The following is a 16,161-nucleotide window of genomic DNA, read 5'->3' as shown; positions in this document are numbered from 1 at the left end:
AACGAGTCCCCATTTAGCGAGTCAGATTCTCCCAGTGAATAAATTACTCCTGTGGGGTCAAGCACTTGAGGAAGAGTGGTCAAGTCTCACTCATCTTTGTACCCCCGTATCAGTGCCTTCGGTGTGGTAAACACTCAATCCGTGCTTGTGGAGTAAGTAAGTTCCATTTGGAAAACAACAGTGTAAACACCATGTGGCTTTCCAAAATACCCTTCTGACAACAAGAGAATGTCTTGAAATCTGACTAATATGTATTAGCTTGAAAATCTGTCCCATTCTAGGAAATCACAGAAGGCAGCTCATTAACTTTATGATGGTGGTTTTGCAGAGCACTAGCATAAGTATAGCTCATGTTATTATTTTCAGAATGTCTGGAAATTGTCGTCTTTTTGTGTCTGTACACAACTATGGAGTGCCGCCCTTATTTCTGCCTCCAAATTCCTTTTTCTTGTTCATTGCAGTGCCTCCTATTTCCTGTCTCTCATGGCTTATATTAACAAGCTGTCAACGTAATTGTTTTATTCCTTAACTACAAGAGTGTCTTATATTTTGAGAATTTCTATACACTTAATGTTTTTCTTTCCATTGTGTGTCAAACAGTCAAGCTTTTCATAACAAGCAATTTTGCCTTATTTCACTGTTCTTAAATTGATTTAAAAAAAAAAGAAAGTGTGAAACCTGGTTGGCAATCTTCCGTGAAACCTAGAAATAAAAACGCTGAAATTTTAGTGGAAGAAATATTTTTTAAGACTTAAAAAGGAACATTTTCTGATGAATAGAAGCTCTAAGGACATTAATCAATTCCTCCATTTTTTCATCCATGAGAAGTGAAGCAGAAAGAATCATTTATACAGCTTTCATTTATTTCTATTTGCTAGACTTGGCGGCTTACCTTAATTTGCTGTAACTATCCTTGACTTTCATTTGCATTATTGACCTGGCACCTTTCTACTGAGATGAAGTATTTTTATAAAATTAGCAGGAAGATGGTTTGTGTGTGTATGTCCATGACTTTGTTCTTGTTGTGTGCTGTGAGTCGGTTCTCACTCACGCCAACCCCATGTGTTACAGAGTAGAACTGCCCCATAGGGTTTTCTTGGCTGTAATCTTTATGGAAGCAGGTTTTTCTTCTGCAGTGCCACTCTGTGGGTTCAGACGACCAGTGTCTTGGTTACCAGCCCAGCGCAAACTGTTTGCACCCCCCAGGGACCTTGTCTTGACTTGAACCAACAAAAATACTTCACTCTGCTTGATTCCTATCACTATCCATTGTTCAAAGATTCTAAAAATATATTTCTACTCTCAAAATATAAACAGCTTTATTGTGGAATAATATATAATGGTATCCTTTTGAGGTTTTGTAATATTGTAAAATGTGCAGTTTACCAAGGAATAATTGTCATTGCAGATGGGGCCGATATCTGGTTTCAATATTTCCCATTATTCAAGTGTACATACATATATATGTATCTGTTAAACAGATTTGTATTTTTTTTCTGGAGTGTAAGATACAGTGTCTTCTTGGGATGACGTCTTTCATAATCATAATATGGAGTGCGGTGCAGGTGCCGTTCGAGGTTACGTTTTAATGATTGGATGTTAATCCTTCCTCTTCTCGCAGGAGACGTTTCAAATTCCTGTCACATGTCCATGTACCGTTTGGTTAAAACTGCTGTGTTGCAAAATTTTGCCTCCTATTTTGACATATCTCTGTTTTTGCTTGGCATTGAGTGTTTCTGCTGAGATACATATACAGTTATTAACTACAAGGCATAATAACAACAACAACAAATCCTTAAACAAACCCCGTTGCCGTTGAGTCAATTTCAACTCATAGCAACTCTATATGACAGACTAGAACTGTCCCATAGAGTTTCCAAGGCTCTGTCCCACATCTTTCTCCCTTGGAGCAGCTGGTAGGTTCGAACCACCAACCTTTCAGTTATCAGGTGAGTGCTTAACCATCGCGCACAAGGGCTCCTTAAAAAAAAACCTAGTGGCAACTCAGATTCAACTCAGTTTGATTCCTACGTATGGCAACTCCATGTGTGTCAGAGTAGAACCATGCTTCATAGGATTTTCAGTAGCTGATTTTGTAGAAGTAGATCACCAGGCCTTTCTTCTGAGGAGACTCTGGGTGGACTTGAACTGCCAACCTTTTGGACAGCAGCCGAGCACATTTGCTGTTTGCGACAAGGCTTATAGCAGCTGTTAAGTATTCAGCAAAATCTTGGATTGGTCCTTCTGCATTATCCCAAGTGTTATACTACATGGTGTGGAAATGATGCTCAATATTTCAGTTAAATAACCCAGAATAAGTTTGTTAGCTCAGTGTAGCCGAAGTGGATAGACGCCAGTGTACCCCTATAATGATTGCTCTGTCAATATGACGAATGTAAACACTTCTGTTAGAGTAGGATGAAGACTACTTAGTTTTCTCTTCCAGCTTCTAGAGAATTGGTTCTCTAAGCTTTTGCTATAAAATACCAGGCTTTTAAAATTCTGAGTCTGACGTTAAAATGCTGTTCCAGAACCTACCCTTTGTGAGGAGGCCTGTTTCATGTAAAATAGAATTTAAAGAGAACCTGAATGACAAGCTGAACAGATCCATAGTGGTGATAGGTAGAAATTTTGAACTGGTATTTTATCTTTGGTGAAACAGAGGGAATTTGCATTAATTCATCAAGAAAAAAATTGCAAACAAATTATTTATACAAATTAATTAACCAACTATTTGTATGTTCTTTGCACAACTTAATATAAGTAAATATTAAACACCTAGACCTGTTGGGGCTCTGATGGTGCAGTGGTTAAGAATTTGGCTGCTAACCAAAACGTCAGCAGTTCAAATCCAGAAGCCACTCCTTGGAAACCCTATGAGGCAGTTCTACTCTGACCTGTAGGGTCACTATGAATCAGAACTGACTTGATGGCAGTGGGTGTGGTGTTTTGTTCTTTCTTTTTTTTTTTAGGGTTATAATACGGGAAGCCTGGGTGGTTTAAGCAGTTTGCCATCTGCTGCTAACCTCAACCACTGGTGGTTCCATCCACCCCGCAGGTCCTCGGAAGAGAAGCTTGTCAATCTGCTTCTGTAAAGATCACAGCCAAGAAAACCCTGTGCTGCAGTTCTACTCTGTAACACATGGGGTCGCCATGAGTCAGAATTGGCTCGACAGCACTGGGTTTTGATTTTTTCTTTCTTTCTGAGTTTTTTTTGTTTTGTTTTTTTTTGTTTAAGGGTGTAATCCAGCCTTTAGGGTGTGCTGTAAACTTTAGGGACTCCAAAATACTGGCAGAGTAAATATATTAGCAGATTGGGTTCCAGTCAAACTTATGAAATCAGTTTAGGAATAGCCTATGTTGTACATTAGCAGATCTTTCTGGAAAATCTCCTAATGTGTGACTGTTGTAGTACGGTGAGAACTGTGAGTACGTAGAACATAAGAAAAGGTATGGCCCCTATATATAAAAAACACGTTAATCCCACCATGACATTTAAAGGTTTTTCATTGTTGTCTGTTAGAATTATAGTGCATTAAGTATGTTTTTTAAATTAGAAGGCCATTGCATTTTTATTTTATGAAGAGTTTCATAAGAATTGGATTTTACACTGTACTTGTGCTAAGATTTAAGGTTAATTTGAATTACATGCTGTTTAGTAAAGAAAGTTACAAAGATGGTTTGGAGTTGGATTTTTTTAAAAGGCTGCCTCCGTGTGTGGGAAGAGTAAAGAATGGCATAAATACGCATAACTGATTGCACAGAGACTGTAGCTGAGAGCAGAAGGTGGTTCAGTACCATCTGGAAAGAGCATTAGGTCCCTGGGAGACGCAAATGGTTTCTGTTAAGATCACACCCAAGAAAACCCTGTGGAGCAGTTCTACTCTGTAACACAGGGGGTCGCCATGAGTCGGATTCAACTTGATGGCAGTGGGTTTGGTTTTGGATAGAGGGAATTAACGCTCTTATTTGGAGACCTTGTGCTCTGTTCATAGACCTTCGTTTTTAGAGTTGGCAAGGATGTTAAGGACCATCTGATCAAGCCCTGCTATTTTATAGATGAAGGATTTGAAGTTCAGAAAGGTTAAGTGACTTATCTAAAGTCACACAGCATGCTTTTGGCAAATTCAGAACAGGAAACCAGGTCTCTATTATACTGCATTTATAGGATAATGGGCCATCAATGAGGATTTGAAGAAGTTAAGTGATTAGATCAAAATGGTGCATGGACACTTGCATTGTTAAGATAGATTCAAGAGGATGGAGTGAAAATAGAGAAGTTAGAAAGACTTATTTTCTAAAATTCTCAGTTAGTAGTAGCCATGACTTGGACAAACATTTTGGCAGGGAATTGGAGAATAAGAGGGAGTTTTGAGAGATGTAATGAAAAAAGGGGCCAGGCACTTGATGCGTCTATCAGTTTAAAAGGACAATCATCATTGCTTAAGGTGCAAAGGAGGTGATATTGAATAGGTCATCATTACATAAACTACAGAAAACTACCATGTTTTCCCCATCAGGACAGGGAAAACATTTGTAGTTGTTTTGTTTGTTTTGTTTAAGTAGAATTAACCACAGATCCATTCAATAATTAGGGCTTGCGCACTGTGCAAACATTGTGTATTTATCGTATAAAACAAACAAACAAAAACCAAACCAGTTAACGCCAACTCACAGTGACGCTGTAGGACAGAGTGGAACTGCCCTATTGGGTTTCCAGGGAGCAGCTGGTGGATTCGAACTGCCAACCTTTTGGTTAGCAGCCGTAGCTCTTACCCACTGTGCCACCAGGGCTCCATTTACAGTATAGATCTAAAAAAAGAAACTTCCAGTGCAAACATTGCCACACAAACCATGATAGTAATGTGGGGTCATGTTCTGGAACATACTGGGAAAAAGATTTCATTCCCTTTCCACATTTCATTCTTTTCAAGGCAAATATTGCCCATTCAGGTATCTATATATATCGTGATATTTTAGAAGAAACCTCAAGTACCATTGTAGCCTCTAAAAACTCATAGTAACTTTTAAAAAAGGGAAGTAATTGGTCTTGTTTTGGAGTGTTTTCTCCATTTCTTTGCCGTCAGTTCTTGGCTTTGGAAGCGCTTGACTCTCAGCTTGCACAGGGATGTCCTCTGGCTTTTCCTTCTTCCCCTCACCTCTCTAAGCGCTCTATTTCTGACTACCTTGTTAGCTCCTCTTCTTATAGTCCTGCCTATCGGTGATGGTTCCCGAGGGTTGGTCCTTGAACATCATTTCTTCCCACCTACTCTCACAGCCTCGACTCTCACCTCTGTGCATTTGACTCCCAAATCGAGTCCCTCTCTCCCTTATGCCTCAGACACCCACTTTTATATTTTAAAGGACATTTTACCTGCATACTTTTCTAGTACTTCACACTAAACATTCCCCTAACTAAATGCATCACTTCAACCCTCAAACAAGTCCACTTTCTTTCACAAAATGGTAGCACCTACCCTTCTCTTATAGGAGCCCTGGTGGCACAATGGTTAAGTGCTTGGCTGCTAACTGAAAGGTTCATGGTTCAAACCCAACCAGTGGCTCCATGGGAGAAAGACCCTGGCAATTTTCTCGCATAAAGATTACAGCCAAGAAAACCCTATGGGGCAGTTCTACTCTGTCACACAGGGTTGCTATGAGTCGAAAAGTGACTTGATGGCACTACACAACAACAACCCCTCTCTTGATTACACGGGTTGTTGATTATTCAAGGTCATCTTTAACTCTTTCCTCTTTCTCCAGTGTCTCTTGAATTTAATTTACATTTGTTCCTGTGTCCTCTTTACTGGGAATACACTTCTCTACCCACTCTGCCTGATATGTTCTGTCCTTCTTCTAAAGCCTAGCTTAAATTTCTCATGAAGTGTTGAATCAGTGGAAGCAATCCCTTCTTCCTTTGGACTCCAGTATCATTTTATTTTAATGTCTCTTATACCATTTATCACATTCTTTCTTCTATTAGAATTTTTTGTATACTATCCTATATCTCTTACTAAGAAGCCCTGGTGGTGCAAACTGTTAAGCGCTCGGCTGCTAACTGAAAGGTTGCAGCTCTGTGGGAGAAGGACCTGGTGATCTGCTCCTGTAAAGATTACAGCCAAGAAAACCTTCTACTCTGTCACACGGGTTTGCTATGAGTCCAAACTGACCCAGTGGCACACAACTACAAAACAACATTTTATCTCTCTTACTAGACTGAAATTTTCTTGATGGAAAAACCTCTTTTTTTTTTTTTTTTTTTGTTCTCATAATACAGTAAATGCTCAATGTCTGTGCTAAGTGTTCAGCACGGTTGTTGAATGAGTGAACATCAATGCCCAGTACCATTAAATCCTGAGGTTACGTAACAACAGAGATGCTGAGAAAGGCTTAGGTCTTTATGGTATAGTAATCATATCATCGGTTATGTTTTTATGTTTTGTTAATTGAAAAATAATCCTTTTTTTAGGTGTCAAATTGGTTTGCTAATGCGAGACGTCGCCTTAAGAATACTGTTCGGCAGCCAGATTTAAGCTGGGCTTTAAGAATAAAATTATACAACAAGTATGTTCAAGGAAATGCCGAGAGGCTTAGTGTGAGCAGTGATGATTCATGCTCTGAAGGTTTGTTAATATTTTTACTTTGCTTTCTTTGCTTTGTGTCTGTGACAAGAAGTTCACCTCAACTGCTGTTTTTAAGGTTGAGACCACAAAATCTGATGGTGCCGTAACGGTTGTTTTTTATTGCATGAGGTCACTTCGCTTTTACAGTACCCTAAATGACCCACAGAATTATGGCCTTTTCCTCTTGTTTGTAGATTTATCCTGTGTCAGAATAGTGTTCTCTGTAAAATTCATTAAAATTAAACTACCGTACAGAGAAATCATATACAATTCCTGCTTTCCTTTGCCTAAAAATTAATCCTGAATAGCAAAGATAATTTTATACACTTTAAATATTTTCCTTTATATATATTTAATGATTAAAGATAACAATTAAGCGATTGTGTAAAAGTGTGTGTAAGTACTACTTAGTGGTACTTCTCTCCTGTAGATGGAGAAAATCCTCCAAGAAACCACATGAATGAAGGGGGCTATAACAAGCCCGTTCACCATCCTGCGATGAAGACTGAGAGCTCAGTGATCAAAACGGGGGTGAGACCAGGGTCCAGTGCGAGTGAGGACTACGTGTCGCCCCCGAAATACAAGAGCAGCTTGTTGAATCGTTACCTTAATGACTCTCTGAGGCATGTCATGGCCACAAATGCCGCCATGATGGGAAAAACAAGGCAGAGAAACCATTCGGGGTCATTTAGCTCCAACGAATTTGAGGAAGAATTAGTGTCTCCATCTTCATCAGAAACTGAAGGCAACTTTGTCTATCGCCCGGGTAAGTCTGCATTTTATAGTAATTACAGTGATACCTTGTTTAGAACAGCATTAAAACTGCAGCGGGGGACTTATTTTGACAGGTATAAAAGCATAATTCTTACTGGTTTTGCATCCCGTTATTCCTAGATGGTCCATAATTTGGTTTCAGAGCTTTTGCTTTGCTTTTAATGACTGATCAGTACATTTGTTAGTAGATGATGGTTTTATAGACGCTGGGAAATTTTCATCCTTAATAATAGTGATAAGACTTTCACTCTTGATGATTATTTTCAATCTGCATGATAAACTTTCTTAGGGAAGGTATTACTGGCTTTTAGGAATGTATTATAATGGAGGAATGTCTTGGAGTATAGCCAGCCGTGCAAATACTTTGTATTTCATATTTTCTCTTAAATTCTTTGATTGCTAATACTGATAGAAAGTGACCCAAATTAGCATGGCTTTCGTGAAGGAAAAGAATAGGTTTGGCTTCACATTGCTTTGGAAATTTTACTTGCATTCCTAGAAAGCATAAGGAGGACCGATGAATAGCTTTAAAATTTGACTTTCCTACCTGCTCAAAACTTTCAGTTGCCGGTTTGGTAAAATTTTCTATCTTGACTTCGTTTCCCAGAGACCTTTGCAGTTAAAGAGTGTTGGAGCATGTTCCTTAGAAACGGGGGATATGCGTGACCTACATTCAGTGTAGATGGAGTCTGGGTCCGAACAAGCCAACAAGATTTAGAATTTTGGAATTGGAAATAACTAGACCAGAAAACATCTAGTCCAGCCATGTGATGTCACGGGTAAGGAAATCCAGACCAAAACCACAGAGCTGGTTGCTCTTCTCCAGATCAGTAGTGTGGCTGAACCTGCAGAAGAGACAGAAGGAATATCACTACTGTTAGAATATTATTGTTACTATTACACCTGTGCCACCCGGCATTTGTTGGGTGGTCATGATGTGCTAGGTACTGTGCTAAATATGCACAAGTGTTTCGTCTTTGTAATGTGGAGGAGCTTGATGTATAAACAGTGTGGCGTTATAAAAGAATCTAAGTTTGGTCTGTGTAATGCCTTCTTCAGATTACTTAGCCAGCAGTCTGATTTTCAAGTGTCTACAGAAATGTGTACAAGACACATGATCTATGAAGATTCAGAGATCGTCTCGATATATTTAAAAAGATTTTAATCAAGCCCATTTTCTCTGTGCATCCCCAACTCTAACAATAAAAACAACTCCAAACACTCAGAAATGCAAAAGTAGTCTTCTTAGTAATAACTGGGTCTAGAAGGAAGTAAAAGGCACACAACAGAAGCCTTCTCAGGGAATAATGGTAAGGAAAATCCTACATACTGAGATCCAAGTGATGTGACCAGAGCAGAACTTGAGTTTATTCAGAGCTTGATGAATATTTATGTTTGGACCAAGGAAAAGACATCAAGTCATTCAAGTCATTCAAGATAATTGAAAAGAAAGGATAAAAATAAAGTAAAATAGAAAGCTGCAAAGTAGATAAGTAAGTCAAGAGTTGACTCTTTGAAAGCAAAAATAGAATAAATAAGCTAAGTTGTAAATGAAGAAGGAGCTATATCAAGCACCACATAATTATTACAGAAACAAGATTTGAAAATGATGAAGTGCACAGTTGTTTAACAATATATGTGAACGAGTAAATGAAACAAACTGTGTCATCTACACAAATTAAATTATAAATTCACAATTAGAAAAGTTTTAAAAGACCAATAACTCAGGAAAAATTAAGTTTATAGTTAACCAGTTTCCCAAAAATATGACTTGACAGAGTCATTGGTAAGCTTTTTTTTCCCAAACTCAAGAAATAATTAATTCTTGTGTTTTATAAATGTTTCTGGAGCATATAGAAATATGGGAAGTATCCCAGATTTATAAAATGTAAATGTTATCCTAATCCTGTACCAGATTAAGATAGCATAAAAGTCAAAATTTTTACTTATAATGCTGATACTGACTATGAAACCTGAGAAATATTGATAATATAATGTCCCGTGAAAAAGAATTCAAAATTATAGAAACACTGAATACAATTGTGACGATACAACTGTGTATGGGTAAAAACAAGAAACATTGTTGGAAAAAATGAAATTAATTTTGATGAGGTGGAATAATTGGAGGTCTGTTATTTAAAAGAAAAAGACGTATCGATTTCTTTATGTTGCCCCGTAAAAACAAGGTCTACAAAACTAAGTCTTCAGAATATGTCTACAAAATTTATCCAGCGTGGTGAGTCTTCTAAAAATCCTGTTTTCAAAGGTGACAAACTATAAAATCAAAGAAGGAATAGTGTGCTTGTATAGTTGATGCTTTTCAACGTTAAATACCTTGGCCGTTTATTTTTATTAAAGCATTCCAAATGCACTTGGTCCATATTATGAACTATTCCCTTGCCCAGTTTTATTTTTAAATAAAAACCTTTTTTTTTAAGTTATGCAAGCAGTGAAAAAGCAACCTAGACATGTGAACTTCTGTTTTTTTCATGCCTGTGTATAAGCTTAAAAAAAAAACAACAAAGATTTTTGGTTTTGTGGGTGGAGAATTTTAAAAGACTGGTGGTCTAAGACCGGTCTGCTGAGTTGTAGATGAAACAATGGATGGCTCTCTTCTGTGGAAACTGAGTGACAGTATTGCCGCAATTGTAGCTGGGTTACCACACGTGCATAAATAGGGGATTTAAATAAATACTTTCGGGTAACTGCTATAGATTTCTCTGGCATAACAAGCTTATTCCAAATTCTTTCAATTCCTTCTGGTTATAACTTTCTTTCCTCACCCAAATAGAAGTCCTCAGTCTTCAATTGACAGCACCCCTCCCCCACAAGGCAGTGCTAAAATAGTACAGGGATTTGAACTTTTAAATTCTTTTTCAGGAGCAGATCACCCTGAGATAAAATTTGTTGGTTTATCTCTGCTAAGAAATTTTATCCATTTATTCATCTTTTGTAAAAGTATTGCTACTTCACGATGCATGTCATTAAACATGTGGGCTCAAAAGGCCGAATGAGAGCATTAGTGTCTGGAAGGATAATTTTCACTGAATTTTATTTCACCTGTCCCTATTAAATTCTAGGAGGCAGAAGCCTGCTAGATTATAAGGTAGTAATCTAACTGAAGATATCCTAGAAACCATCAAAGCAGATACAAGTATGGTTGCATTGATTTTATGTAGACTTTAAATATGTTTCTGTAATCCTCAGTGTTTGGCATTGTACCGGGCACACAGTAGGCTCTCAACAAAGTGGTGGAAACATTTCTGACAGTACCAGTTGTCCCATTAGAATTGATCCAAATTACTAAGGTCATTGCTTCCAAATACAGTTAAGGAAATTAAGTCACTCAGTGTCCTCTGTTGAATTAATTCGTCTAAATTATAATTACAATCCATTTTCATTATGTTAGATTAGCAGATGATAATTTTCAGATGTTGGTTGGAGGGAGTTCCCATTATACACCGACATCCAGCTTCTAACCCCGAGGTGGGCCCTCTCTCAGAGGTTCAGGTTAGGACTTGTAGCCATAATAAACACAAGCACGGTTGCCAACTCATGACGACCCATGTGTGTCAGAGTAGAACTGTGCTCCACAGAGTTTTCAATCACTGAGTTTTCAGAAGTAGATCACCAGGCCTTTCTTTCGAGGCACCTCTGGATGGACTCATACCACCACCCTCTTGGTTAGCAGCTGAGTGTGTTCACTATTTGCAGTACCTGTGGGTTCCTACTAGTTTTAATAACGGGCTTAAATTCTGCAGTACATGAGTCTGCAGGAGGAGAGAAAATCGAGGAAAAAGAGCATCTTCTCCCCTTGGGGCCATCGGTAAACAAAGAATTTTCAGAATGGCCTTTGGCATCCTCCCGAACTTTCTTTCTACTTCTAATGCCTCAGTAACCAAAATGCCTGGTTTTTGTTCAAATTCCCCAACCACGGCAGGCCAGCCAAACGGGCTCTACCTCCCAAAGCGTCCCGTGCACCAAATAAACAACTGCTTTTTTGTCTCTGTTTTTTCAGAGATAGCCACCTGCATCAGGTGGAGGGGAAGTCAGTCTGGTGAGTTCACAGGAACGTAGAAAAGAGTCCTATCTGCCTACAGACCACCAGATGGACCTAATCAAGAGCGATTTTAGGCAGTTTAACAAGATGAAGTTTTCAAAAATCAGCCATGTAGGAGCAGATTAAGCTTATCCGTTACATACCACCAGAGAGAGCAGTGGGGGCTCAGATGGGACTGTTGAATGTGCTAGTCCTTCATAGGTTGCTCATTTGTGAGCAAGGAGCCCTGGTGGCACAGCGGTTAAAGCGCTCAGCTGCCAACCAAAGGGTCGGCGGTTCGAACCCACCAGCCGCTCTGCAGGAGAAGGATGTGGTGGTCTGCTTCTGTAAAAGATTTGCAGCCTTGGAAACTCTACGGGGCGATTCTACTCTGTCCGATAGGGTTTCTATGAGTCAGAATCGACTCGACGGCAGTGGGTTTGCTGAGTCGTTTGTGAGCTGTGAAAACAGAGAACTTCGTAGGGACTTGTTGTAAAACTGGGCAAGAGTAGAGGGTAACTCCTCGATGTGTCATTTGAAGACCTGCCTGATTTTCCCTATCAGTATGCTTCTTAGAAGCCTCTCGTCTCTCTTTTGGTAGAGAAGGATGTTTTCGTAGGTTTGGCTTTGAGGGTGAGTCAAACTCTGATCCAAGTTAGGAAAGGTTCCAGTGAGAACTCACTCTGTAGGGTGGAACAGATGCTGGATGGCTCCTCCAGGATGGTCCCTGAGGGGCTGCAAAAAAAAAAACGTCTGCAGACTATGACCACTGACCCCACACAAACGGAGGCAGATATTCTGGAGTCCCTGGGTGGTACAAATGGTTAACACACTCAGCTACTGATCAGAAGGTTGGAGGTTCGAATCCACCCAGAGGCAGCTCGGAAGAAAGTCTTGGCAACCTACTTCCAAAAAAATCAGCCACTGAAAACCTTATGGAGCACAATTCTACTCTGACACGCGTGAGGTCGCCATGAGTCGGAATCGACTTGACGGTGACTGGTTTATTATCAGTAGTAAAATCCAGGGATGCTGATGAGCTAAATTAACCATTGGGGTAGTCTGAGGTTTAATCTTAATTTTTAACATAGCTTCTTTGGAGAAATGCATTCTCAGTTCTAAACAACTGATTCAAGAAGTACCCTTTTGGGACACAACTGATTCATATATGAGGTGTTTCACACATTCATTCCACACACACAAATGCTTATTAAGAGCCACTCCTAGAATACTAGGCTCATTGGGGTCCTGTGTTATGTGCTAGGCTACTGGTCAATGAAACCATATTTAAATGACGCAGAAGAAAGATTTAAAGGGATGCCCTGGCAGATCCTTTTGAACAGTAGGTAATCATCCCTAATTTATCTGTTCCATCAATTTCAAGTCTCGTATCTGGAAGGTAGCTTAAGGAAGACCTTCATGGCAGTTGAGAGGGGGCTGTGTCGAGAGCCAGGAATAGTGTATGAGGGCATCTGTGACCACGCCAGGTTTCTCCTTGGGGTTTTATTGTAAGTCTACTTTAGATAACTTTTTTCTTGTTTTATTTCCCTTCGTGTGTTTGTCACTTCCTTGTCTTTAGTGAAAGAATCAAGCTTTGCCATTTTGGATTATTCCAGACATTCTCTTCCTGGCACGCATATGACTGTTGATGTGCTCCAGAAGAGAGTAATAAAACCCGCTATCACCAGCCCAGTTAGTGACGTTTGAAGGATACTTGGAAGTTTATCCAAGTCCTTATCTTGTGTCTTTACTGCGATAAGACCCCACTTATCAAACACCATCTGGGAATGAGGTGTTCTACATGGCATTTTCCAGACAGCAGAACTTTAAATTGAAATTCCAATTTTTTAAAAATGGAATTTTCTGCTCTCCTGAACTTTTAACATTAGACACAACTTTTGGGGCGAGCCTTAGCATCCTTTCTCTTTTTCTAAGCTCTCTCTTCCCGTTGCTTCTTATATCTTAGCCCAGGCTTTCAGATCACTGAATTCAGGGTTGACCACAGTCCTAAACCTGCCTCTAGCTCCTCTGAGTAAAGAACAATGTCTTTTTGATAGCCCTTTCTTGAGGGGTCTTTCCTAACTGCTTAAATAAGATGTGTAGAAATTCTGACCTCTGGTATGTGTGAAGTTACCATAGAAGTATAAAAATGTAAACACTCTTCTGACCAACACAGATTCTTAATAAATATTATCAATGAAATTCATTATATTATATTCAATTATATTATTAATAATAAATATATCAATGAAAATTATCACATTTTCAAGGATTATTTCTGAAATTCAAACTCATTTGCTTTTTGAACATTAAATTTTCTTTATGGATTCACTTGCCAAATTTAAATGAATTTACGCAAGTGTCCCACCCACTGTTAGGAGCTGAGAGATCAATGACCGACAAAAGTAGTAACAGAGCTCAGATATCGGCATGAACAATTTGCCCACTCCTTCAGGGGTAGCTTTTTATTCACTTGTCTTCATTTTTTATATGATACCATGTGAGAGCCTGAAAAAGCCTAAAAGTAGATGCTGAGGCTTACAGCCCCTTACAGCGACAGGGCTCAGAAACAAATCAAAAGTATAAGGCAGCTCAGTTTAGAAAATGTGTCAGCTTTTTAGGGCTATGTTAGATCCTGAGTTCTTGTCCCTCTACTTCGTGTTTCCTTCATGTGAGATCTAAGAAAGATAGCGAAACAGATTTCATGTTTGTCTGAATGTAGACAAACTGTTTCTAAAACGTAGCTGCTGCCTTCCGCCTGTTCCTTTGCGCTGACAGCCACAACCTCGTATGTATTAAAAGCTCTCTGAAGCCCTGAATTGGCGTTTTATTAATTTTTATAGTCCCCATTGCCCTTAGGACAGCGTCTTTCACTTATTTGCTTTATAAATGTTTGTTGAATGCTTGAGTCAGTGTTTTAATGATTTAGTCTGTCTGCCTCTTAAATCATAAAAGACGTTTCAATGTACATATGCATATGTTGATCTGTGTCTGTGAACAGAACAAGAGAAAGAAAAGGGTCCTAAATAGGTTTAAATTGTTTGTTTGTTTGTTTTTAAAGCAAAGATAAAAGAATAAAAATCAGAGGGAAACAATTCAACAAAATGAAGCTTAAAACAATGAGGTGTAAAAGAGATTCGGAATAAAAACTTAGAAAGTCTAAAATGAAAGTAAACAGATTTTGAAGGGAAGAGTGATTTCCAGGGACATGCAAGGATGAGGGATGGAAAAGGTTGGTTACTTTAAAGAAAGCCACTGGAGAATAAAAAGTATTGCAGACAGACAATTAAAAGCAAAGGGAGCTTTTTGATAAATTTAACCCCACTAAGTGATGGTCCTTATTGTCTGTATCTCTCTAGTACATAGCTTTTCAGACACTTAAGAGAGAAAGCAAAAACTTAGACCCACTGGTTTAAAGACTTCTGCTCTTGTTCTAAACTTGTCCACATCCACTCTCAGGGTGGTTCTCAAGACATCTTTGACTTTTAAAGAATGACTCTATTTAATTATAACATGGATGGAGAACATCTATGCCGAAATTTTACGTTTTCACTCTCCTTCATGTGTAAGAGTAAAGATCCCCTACGTTTTAAATTTTCTTACTAAAAACATCTTCGCTAACGTGGAAATTTGTTTCCGCAGAGGTGTCCTCCGTGTGTTGGCATTACTGTTCGACTGACATGTATCAGTTGTAAATTATCATAAATTTGACAGATAGTAAATTTATCAATTGTTCTGATAAAATCACTTGTAATTGCTTTTCTGATACTGTCTGCATTTCAAACTTTCCAGAGGGATCGGCCGCATCCTGCTGTACTTTCGTGAAAGTGCTCAGGTCACTGCATTTAAGCCTGCGTCAGTGTTTCCATTAAAAGACTTTTTCATTCCCTGGGGCCTCTAAATAAGCCATAAAAATTCAAGCCAAACTCCAAGCTGGAGTAAAAGTTTTTTTTTTTTTTCCTTCCCCTGTGTATGAGGAATATAGGTGTATAACTCCCAGTGATTCTGCATTTAGTTACGTTTGTAAACTCTTTACACACTCACAAGCCCAGGTAGGATCCACTGACCCCTGTCCAGCTTAGGACTAAAAGGCTGGCAAAACGCTTTACTGTCTGTGAAAATAACAAGACGTTCTGTTGAATGGGTATGGAAGTGGTCTCTTTTCTTTCTCCTGTTTTTGGTTGGTTGCGGTTAGTTTTTCCCTTCTGTCTCTCCATTTCGTTTCTAAAATTAAAGAGGTATTTTTCTATGTCAAAATTTGTCCTGTTGATGCAAAAGGATTATTACTCAAGATAAATATGTGTTTTCTTCCAATCCAGAATTTTGGTACTTTTAAATTTTGGAAACTTAACGTTCTTGTTTTCTATTAGAAATGATACAATTTATAATTATGAGTTTTGAGGAAGCCAAAAAATGATAATTTTGTTCACTTTGCCCGATTTCATTCACAAGTCTGAATTTTTTCTTGGTTTTTGGTTTAAAAGAAGAATGGCATGTTTAAATAACAGCTGTACGATAGCTCTTTTTTTTCTCTCTCTCTCTTTCCTCTTCAACAGCTTTGTTCCCAAGTACTCTCATCTTGATTATGCTAAAGAGGTGATTAGTCAGGGATTGTTATAAATCCAGCCGTGAACTTTAAAGAATCCCCTAGTTCCAGCTCTTATTTTACAGTTTAGGAAGTCGCTGTAGACTTTACACTGGGAGCTGAATTTTTTTTTTTTTTTC

At 38.6% G+C, this 16,161-nt stretch overlaps 1 protein-coding gene across 1 annotated transcript in view; it reads left to right on the top strand.

The window, feature by feature from the left end:
• The window catches only part of MKX (mohawk homeobox), a 67,909-nt gene that overhangs the window by 4,680 nt on the left and 47,068 nt on the right, over positions 1–16,161 (top strand). Inside the window, exons 3-4 of the mRNA XM_004386268.1 lie at positions 6,470–6,623; positions 7,054–7,389. Coding sequence (XP_004386325.1) covers positions 6,470–6,623; positions 7,054–7,389 — 490 coding nt within the window. The remainder of the gene's footprint in view (positions 1–6,469; positions 6,624–7,053; positions 7,390–16,161) is intronic.

Source organism: Trichechus manatus, unplaced genomic scaffold (genome assembly GCF_000243295.1).
Source record: "Trichechus manatus latirostris isolate Lorelei unplaced genomic scaffold, TriManLat1.0 scaffold00160, whole genome shotgun sequence".
NCBI classification, from domain to species: domain Eukaryota; kingdom Metazoa; phylum Chordata; class Mammalia; order Sirenia; family Trichechidae; genus Trichechus; species Trichechus manatus.
Note: the sequence above shows the minus strand (reverse complement) of the source record. Positions and strands in the feature narration are given on the sequence as shown.